Source organism: Penaeus chinensis, chromosome 34 (genome assembly GCF_019202785.1).
Source record: "Penaeus chinensis breed Huanghai No. 1 chromosome 34, ASM1920278v2, whole genome shotgun sequence".
Lineage (NCBI taxonomy): Eukaryota > Metazoa > Arthropoda > Malacostraca > Decapoda > Penaeidae > Penaeus > Penaeus chinensis.
Window position 1 is genome coordinate 30,153,218 of NC_061852.1, and position 10,000 is coordinate 30,163,217.

Below are 10,000 nucleotides of genomic sequence, written 5' to 3' on the forward strand. Positions count from 1 at the left end.
TCCAGAGATCCCAATGCCGTGCTAATAAAGCCAGTGCGCATACTAAATATTTTTTTTTTCTAACAAAGTTTCACAATATCCACGCACATACTCAGTCTTGGTAGTAAATGTGACCTAATACCGTGGGGTTCAGTTTTCAAATCATGATTCGTGTGTAGTCAGCAAATTACTGCATGATACTTGGAGCGAGAGAAGCATGGGCAGCGTCAACCCACCCAAAAAAAAAAAAAAAAAAAAAAAAAAAGAAGTATGAAACTCCACCAAAAAGAGAAATCCTGCAAAGGTGACGACCGGCTTCCTTTTCCTTTGTCGTCCGTCCATTTTCCTCGGAACTCCCTTGACGCAATCACTGTTCCGTCCATGTCATGACTGTCGCATTTGTGTACTTTTAGCCTTATACAATGTAGAAAAAGTTTCTTTTCATTGTGAAGATCCTGAAAAGCTATAGAATCATTGCCTTTGTAAACGTAATATTTTGTCAATTAGTAGTTTTGTGGTGATACTAAAAACTTCTCGTTCATTTCCATTTGCGAGCCTCAGAATTGCACCAAAGGTCAATGTCATAGATTCACATTGTGGTGTCTAGTATAGTGTATTTCAAGATTATTATTTATACACAGTATTTTTCATGGTACAGAGGGTAAATAGCTGGCCTCTTTTATGTAAATTTCACAGATTCTTTTATTTTTTATTTTTTACCCAGATCCTTATTTTAAAAAACGTCTTTTTGGAAAATATATTGGTTACAACTGCAGCTTTATCCTAGTTCTTACGTAGGTATTATGTATATGATCTGAACCTCTTAGCAATAAAAAATAAATAAATAAATAAAATAAAAAATACGGGTGAGGGTAAAAGATGTTGGCTCTTTGACAGGCTATGAAGGGATTTTTGTGTGTGAGTGTTGGTGTGCACGAGTCAGGCTGAGTGAGTTACTGGTGCTGTGATTTACACAAATGTTTCTTTTAGCAAATACAACTCTTACCAGTTTTACATTTTGAACCATATTTTACATTTTCAACTATTGCATCTTAATTGTTGTTGCTTTATACTTGAGCCTTTTATTACATTTAATTCAATGTGTTAAAAAAAAAAAAAAAAAAGGAAAAATGAGGGTTTGCCTGGAACATCCATCATCTGAGATTTTTTGCTATTTTTTCATACATTAAAGTATAACTTATAATTTTTTGTTTATATTTATATTTTATATTTATATTTATATTTATATTAATAATCAAATTTGGCTGTGGCTACCCAAATAATCTTATGCAATTTGTGGAACAAAATTTCCGTGGAAAGTGTACAGATTCATGGCTGGTGTGCATGACTGAAACCCCTTTAAAGTTTTATCATTGGATTTTTGTTGGTATTAGCAAAAAGTCTTCTAAGTTGCCAGATCATTAGATATTTGTACTTGCTCATTCCATTGCAAGCATTCTAGCTGATTTTGGAACCCTCATGTAAACTGGATATATATAGCTTGTGTATGCAGAGGAATTGTCCTGCATCTGAGCCCCTTTGGATGTGTGGCTATGTATGAATATATTGTTTGTATAATCATGGGACTTGTTTGTACTGTGTGGGTTCAGGTAGTATTTTAAATTTTCTCCTTCTTCTAAGGTTTTACTTTTTATCCATTATCTACCATAATGTATCATTTGTGTATTTGGTAAAATCATGACACATATCTGAATTGCAATATCTGAAATTGAATCTTTTCTCTCCTTAGGACAAGAAAAATATTCTCTTCTCTGGCACTAATGTTGCTGCTGGAAGAGCGCTTGGCATCGTCATTGGCACTGGCTTGGGAACTGCCATTGGTAAGCTACTTCATACTCATGGAGTTTTAGCTGTATTTTAGGTTGATTATGATTGGGTTGAATGGTGTACATTGCTATGACTGGACATCTCATTCTGAAATATAGATTTTACTATGGTATGTAGAGCAGGTGTGGTTTAGATTTTATGGATTTATGTGCTCAGAATCAAGATTAAAGATCCTAACAACAAATGTGCTTTCAGGAAAGATTCGCACTCAGATGGCTGAGACAGAAGAGATTAGGACACCTCTTCAGCAGAAACTGGATGAGTTCGGTGAACAACTTTCCAAGGTCATTTCTGTCATTTGTGTTGCTGTTTGGGCCATCAACATTGGGCACTTCAATGATCCAGTTCATGGTGGTTCTTGGTTCAAGGGAGCCATTTACTACTTCAAGATTGCCGTTGCCCTGGCCGTAGCCGCTATCCCTGAGGGTCTCCCGGCTGTCATCACCACTTGCCTTGCCCTTGGCACTCGCCGCATGGCCAAGAAGAATGCTATTGTGAGGTCTTTGCCTTCTGTTGAGACTCTTGGTTGTACCTCTGTTATCTGCTCAGACAAGACTGGCACACTCACCACCAACCAGATGTCTGTCTCTCGCATGTTCGTTATGGATAAGGTTGAGGGTAATGACTGCTCTCTTCTGGAATTCGAGATCACTGGCTCCACCTACGAGCCCATTGGTGAAATAAGTCTCAATGGTGCCAGAGTCGCAGGATCAGATTTTATTGGATTGCAAGAACTCTCGACCATCTCAGTCATGTGCAATGATTCCTCGGTGGACTTCAATGAGTTCAAGAATCAGTTTGAAAAGGTTGGAGAAGCAACAGAGACGGCACTCATTGTCCTGGCTGAGAAAATCAACCCATTTAATCAGTCCAAGTTTGGTGTTGATCGACGCACTGCTGCTCTTGTAACAAAGCGCGACATGGAGACCCGTTGGAAGAAGGATTTCACTCTTGAGTTCTCACGTGATCGCAAGTCCATGTCAACGTATTGCACTCCTCTCCAGTCTTCTAATCTGGGCACAGGATCCAAGATGTTCTGCAAGGGAGCTCCTGAGGGTGTCGTGGACCGTTGTACTTTTGTACGTGTTGGAACACAGAAGGTTCCTCTCACTGCAGCTGTAAAAGATAAGATCATGTCTGTCATTCGCCAGTATGGCAGCGGTCGGGATACGCTCCGTTGCTTGGGTCTTGCCACCATAGATAATCCCCCTAAGCCAGAGCAGATGAACTTGACTGACTCAACTAAGTTCCATTCATATGAAGTCAACATGACCTTTGTTGGTGTGGTTGGAATGCTGGATCCTCCCCGAAAAGAAGTCTGTGATTCTATCAAGAGATGCCGAGCAGCTGGCATTCGTGTTATTGTCATCACCGGGGACAATAAGGCCACTGCTGAGGCCATTTGCCGTCGCATTGGAGTGTTTGAGGAGGATGAGGATCTAACAGGTCTCTCTTACTCTGGTCGTGAATTTGATGAACTTAGTCCCAAGGAGCAAAGGGAAGCTTGCAATCGTGCCCGACTGTTCTCTCGCGTTGAACCTTTCCACAAGTCAAAGATTGTTGAATACTTGCAGGCCGAAGGTGAGATCTCTGCCATGACTGGTGATGGTGTGAATGATGCCCCTGCTCTGAAGAAGGCTGAGATTGGTATTGCCATGGGTTCAGGCACTGCTGTGGCCAAGTCTGCTTCTGAGATGGTGCTTGCTGATGATAACTTCTCTTCTATTGTGGCTGCTGTTGAGGAAGGCCGTGCCATCTACAACAACATGAAGCAGTTCATCCGTTACCTCATTTCTTCCAACATTGGTGAAGTGGTGTCCATCTTCTTGACTGCTGCTCTTGGTCTCCCTGAAGCTCTCATTCCTGTCCAGCTCTTGTGGGTCAACCTGGTTACTGATGGTCCGCCTGCCACTGCACTAGGCTTCAACCCCCCTGACCTTGACATCATGGACAAGCCCCCTCGCAAGGCTGACGAGTCTCTCATCTCTGGCTGGCTCTTCTTCCGCTACATGGCCATTGGATGTTATGTTGGTGCCGCCACAGTTTTTGCTGCCTCTTGGTGGTACATGTATGACCCCACTGGCCCTCAACTCAACTACTACCAGCTGGCTCACCATCTGTCCTGTACAACAGATTTGGAGAACTTTAAAGACATAGACTGCACTGTCTTCAGCCACCCAGCTCCCATGACCATGGCCTTGTCTGTGTTGGTTACTATCGAGATGCTCAATGCTCTAAACAGGTATGTTAACTTCTGTTAATTTTCATTTTGATGATAGCATTTAGATCTGATTATGTATTATTAAAATTGTCCATTTCATATGCAAAACCTCAAAGAAAAAACTCACAATTATGCAGAAGGCCTTTTTGCTTTAATGTTGCCTTGGGGCAACCTCTTTTTTCACTACTTGTTTAATAGGAATCTCTGATATATTGTCTGAGACTTGTCATGTATATGTCACTTATATTACTCGACATACACAACCGGGTGACAATCAATTCATCCATTCCTGTCTTATTCCAGTGTGTCAGAGAACCAGTCTCTCTTGGTGATGCCACCCTGGGTCAACATCTGGCTCCTGCTGGCCATGGCTCTCTCCATGATCCTGCATTTCTTCATTCTCTACATCAACTTCCTTTCGGTGAGTGGCGGTTCTTGGTAGGAATGGGAATGTGTGGGATGTGGAGGCTATTTTCAGCTTCCTGGAACAGTATCTATTTTTTGAGCATACATCTTTACCACTGATGTTATTTCAGTCTTTGCCCCCCCCCCCCCCCCCTTCCCCTTGTGATTTTTAAAATGTTGAATATTTTATTTATTTATTTTTTTCTATATGTGAGTTGATGTTTTTTTCTTGTCTTTCAGACTGTGTTTAATGTTATGCCGCTCTCTGTGGCGCAATGGATTGCAGTGATGGATATATCCTTCCCTGTAATTATATTGGATGAAACCTTCAAGTTGTTTGCTCGCAAGTTTGCTGACGGTGAAAATCCCCTATACTCCTGCCACTGGATTGTTTTGGCATGGGGACTGTACTTTGCATACATTAAGCAATACTTCTTGTAACGTAGGTAATTCGTTAATGGAAAATTAGATTGTCACATTCTATTTGGTGTGAGGGGTTGATGAAAGGGAGACAGCTCGAGCTGACGATGCACTTGTGGTGCTCTTTTGTAAGGGAGGGCTGTAAAGGGTCTACGATATACATGGCTGTTGTGGCCGTAAAACCCTGCAGTCCCCTAGCTTCACCAGAATGGCAGGTTAGGTTTGGCTGGGAGGGTTTTCAAGATATCTTGGAAGCAGAGATTACAGTTCTCCCATAACTTTTTCCTTGCAAGTCAGCTGCAGTCAGACTATCAATATAACTATAACTGAAGTCTAGATAATGGATTCCAAACAACTGTTTAGGTAGAACTCCTTTGAATATTTGAGATTACAAGATACTAATTGTCATGTTACTGATTTTATGGTTGGGGGCTGCAGTGTCTTTGAAGGCTGTAGTTTTTTCCAGGGACTGTCTGGAGCAGGATAAAATTGAGGGAAAGCAGCGATTCCTCCAGTGGATTTTTTCGCGTGGATTACTGTACTGATAACTGAACTAACTAGGAGACCATGTCAGTCAAAATGCGCAATGGGTCATGTTCCTCAAACTGAGTCTGATGTTTTCACCTGTACAGTGTTGTGTGGCTTTCTTTCGCCCAAGACAACAGGCTTGGATAGACTAAAGGGGTCTTTAACTTACCACCATTCGAAAGATGTGCATGAATGTATGTGTGCAGGTAATGTATCATATTTTAAGTTGAATGTATATTTTTATCAGTTAGAAAATAAATTTTGTTGGGGGGTGGGGGGAGAAATGTGTCTTCATAGTGTATCTACAGAAAAGTACTTTTTCTAATAAAACATGTAAGTTTTAAGGGAAAAATAGCAACAGTACAGAGTGGGCAATATTTAGCTAGCATTAGCTAGAACTTACTAAACTGATTTAGGTGGTAGTGGTGACAGTGCTAGGTGAGTATTGGCCTCTGTGGATTTTTGTTTTTAGTGAACTCAATTATCATGGCACATAGTGTCTTTCCAGTATATTTTAAGGGAACGCTGGGAGCAATCTTGTGATGCGGGTTGTGTCATTATTATTTTTGTTGAGATTTGTAGATTTTTTGGGGGTGAGAATTTTTTTGACATGATTATTTTTTCCAACTCGATATGCCAAAGTCATTAGCATATTTCCATCACATAGGTGCAAAAAATTACTTTTAGCCAGGAGAACATAGAATATGTTAATGAGGATCATAGGAAGACCTTTGATATTATTTTCATTATGATTATTATTTGCCTTTTGAGATTATGTTACTTTTGTAAAGAATATCTCTGCCTCTCTTCTCAGAATCATTACTGACTACTAGTTCAAACACATGTATATTGCTCTGTCATTTTGTAGGGTTCAGAGTAAACTTTCCTTTTTCAAATGGCATATATTTCTAAATATTTATTTCAGAATATTTTGACCAATTTTTTAAGTTGATAAGGAACGTATTAGGACTTTATATGTTCTATTGAGTCTTATATTTTCATAAAAGTAGACGTTATTGCTACAGGACTGAGAGTGAGAGCTTGACTGTGTACACACAACTTGATTGATGATAGAAAGGTGCTGAGGAACTTTCATCCAATGGGAGATAAAGGCTTTAGTTTTTGTAGTTACAATCACACGAGTAAGTCAATAAAGAAAGGAAAAGCACAGAAGTGTCACTGGAGATCAAAATGTCACGGACGTACGACCTCCTTGTAGTGAATTTTTACCTGCATCAGCAGAAGTAATATTGTACCAATTTTTTTATATATATATATATATATATATATATATATATATATATATATATATATACATATAATTTTCTTTTTATTGCTCATTACTCATGATGTTGAATAACCTAACTGGAATAGTATCTGATAAAAACACATGAGATGAATGATACAAAGACAAACAAGCAGTTTGACACTATGAAAGCAGATTGAACAATATTGAAAAGAGCATCACATCCAGAAGGAATTGTGTGTGTGCCAATAGCAATGTGTGAAGAATTTCTCCAAAGGACGTGCAATTATCTTGGAAAAGGAAGGAGCGTGCGGCAGAACGACACAAGGAGAAGGAATTGAATGGCAGGATTTTATTTATTATTGGCCCTTCGTATCAGTGTTGAAGTTGTACTTTCTCAATGTTCCAAGCTTTTCATATCATAGAGACAGTCACTGGGAGGCTCACTGTATAAGTATTTACTCTTGATGGAATGCAAGTTCTCCGTGTGCAATAACTAATGCACAAAACTAAATGAAAAAATTATAATGAAAAAAAAAGGGTGTATGATGAAAGAAGAATGAGTGAATCTCATTTCTTTTCTATAACCATTACTCATTATTTTTTGTCAATGACTATTATGATGACAATGATAGTAATAATAATGATAAAGATAATGTTAAGTGTTTATTATTATTAATACTAATGTTGTTGTAATATAATCTCTAATTAAAAGTTTTTTTCCTAATTAATATTTTTTTGTTACTACAGTATTTCTCTAGACAGAAGAAAACATGAATTGCCTGCTTGTAAATAAAGCATTTTATTGTAAATTTACAGCTTCCCCTTTTCCTTCTTTCCCAAAACTGGTTTTGTAGACGGTTGATTTTGGTGTATGTGGTGACGTGGAAGAGCATGCGTGGAACTGCAGAAGCTGCGGTTCAGTCGGCCTCCCAACTTCTTTGTCAAGTCATTGTAGACTTAATAATTTGATTCTGTGTAGTTAGATGTTATCAAATGAATTTAGTGGACTAGGTTCGCGGTTGAATCTCCCTACCTTGTCACCCCATCCCCCCTACCCACTCTCTGATGTGAACTTCAGCTGAGTTCTCGAGCAGGGTGACTGACGCTGATGGTTTTCATTCATTTGGAATCAATTGAGCAGTAGAAGTAGTCTTTCATAAGATTGGTAGATAAATTGAGATCCTATGCATACCTTAGCCTCTCTTCCGGTTGATTGGTCGATGAACAGCAACTGCGAACCTAGGTTGTAAGTGTAAGTGTACCTGTAAACTACGAGAACTTCACTGGAGTACTCAAGAATATTAAATCAGTGTTTATTAAACAATTTATCTGTAGCATAGTTGCATTTAAAGTCCAGAGATTCAGGTCATTTCTTTTTGCGTGGAAGACATTAGACTGCCATCATGACCTCATTCCTAATTTCAGATTTGAACTGTTGCCATAAAAGCTGCACGAGCCACTCGATAACACCTCTGGCCAATTCAATCGTGCAACTCCCTTTATTTAATCTAGCATTTTATTAATATTTCTGTGAAGTAAGTGGAAAGGTACACATGAATACAGTAAGATTACTATTCTTTCATCTACTTTCTACATCTTCAAAATTTTATCTTACACTATAAAAAAGGAATTCAAAAAAAAGTAAAATTAGTAGTAGTATAGTAGTTTTGTAAGGGATTTTTTTCTGGTAGGAATCTAATTAATCTTCATTCCACTCATGCAAATTGTGCCCGCGGACCTGGTTGTCTCGGCACTCTTTGCTGCAAATCGTGAATGTTGGACCACAAAACGGCACTTCTATTGCCACCTTAAAGACATGTTGTTCACTGCGTCCATTCCATTTATACTATTTCCTTATAAACTGTGATGACATGAGTTTTGTTATGAAAATAAACATTGTTAAGAAAAAATTATTTTTGTTTTCTCCTTAAAGAAAAATTTAGTTGTATTCTTGGGAAAAAAAACTAAATGTTAATATATATATTTATATATATATATATATATATATATATATTGTTGTTGTCCCTCTGTTAGGTAAGGGATTTTTTCTCCCCTAATTATCCCCTTTATTCTCCATTTATATTTGTTCTGTTGATCTTTTCCTTTTATTTTAGTTATTATTTTTGTTTCCTTTTTTCCTATCATGATTCAGAAATAGATTTCAAATTAACTGAATTTTAAACAGAAACACATTTCATTCTGCACTCAAGACTTGCATCATGTTGGACAAAAAAATATATATATTCATACATTATATATTTTGAAACTGTTATACATCATCTTGTCAGTATTTATATAATTTGTTGGAAAAAAAATCACTGTTATTAATTATCTTCCACACACTGTAATATCTGGTTTCTCCCACACTAATACCCAGTAACATAAGTGTCTATATGATCTATAAAGTGAAAGTTGTGACTTCTTCAAACATTAAAGATTATGCCTAAAAAGGTTCTTTGTCATAATTCCTAACATCATAGGACAGTGTATAAAAGAAACTACAAAATACATGAAGTATAATGAGGAACATTGTAAACTGCACACACTGTGGGTAAGACCAAATGCGAGTACATGAATGTGCATATAAAAAAAACTATGCCCAAAATATGTAAAGTAAATGTAAAAATATGTGTCTATATATATGCAAATATGTATGAATATATGCATTTTATGTATAAATGCATTTTATATTTTTGTATATGTATGCATATACATGTATGTGTGTATGATAAATGATAACTTATACACAAGTGTAATAAATTGATATGTAATAGATTATATATAATTAATGAATATATATATGGGTAATAAATAATTATGTAAATTTATAAATAGTAAATATAGGATTCTAAAAAAAAGTATAATAGAGCAATATGTTCTCTAAAGAAATCAGTACAACTTATATAATAAGAAATGTTCATATGTAGAGAGATAATAGAAATTAATAAGAAAACATTTTACTTACATTGAGCATAAGGCATAAAATATAAATGAAAATAGATAAGTATAGACTCTGTGTGTGTGTGTGTGTGTGTGTGTGTGTGTGTGTGTGTGTGTGTGTGTGTGTGTGTGTGTGAGGGAAAATTATATATAAATATACATATATATACACATATTTATGTATACATATATATACACATATATTTATGTATACATATATATATATATATAGAGAGAGAGAGAGAGAAAATATATATATATATATATTCATATATACATCTCTGTCTTTATATATATATATATATATATATATATATGTAGAAAAGGTATGAATGAGGATGAATATCTTCACAATACAAGCTATGTATTTGACTGGTTTCGATTCTATCTTCGTCAGAAATACATACATC

The 10,000-nt window shown here is 36.8% G+C and overlaps 1 protein-coding gene across 4 annotated transcripts in view; it reads left to right on the forward strand.

Annotated features, from left to right (window-relative positions):
- Positions 1-7,465, forward strand: part of LOC125043885 (calcium-transporting ATPase sarcoplasmic/endoplasmic reticulum type-like) — a 27,131-nt gene extending 19,666 nt beyond the window's left edge. For all 4 annotated transcript variants that reach the window (XM_047640237.1, XM_047640239.1, XM_047640236.1 and 1 more), the window contains exons 7-10: positions 1,730-1,820; positions 2,023-4,069; positions 4,352-4,469; positions 4,694-7,465. In XM_047640237.1, coding sequence (XP_047496193.1) covers positions 1,730-1,820; positions 2,023-4,069; positions 4,352-4,469; positions 4,694-4,894 — 2,457 coding nt within the window. In that variant the 3' untranslated portion in view covers positions 4,895-7,465. The remainder of the gene's footprint in view (positions 1-1,729; positions 1,821-2,022; positions 4,070-4,351; positions 4,470-4,693) is intronic.
- Positions 7,466-10,000: the final 2,535 nt, after the last annotated feature.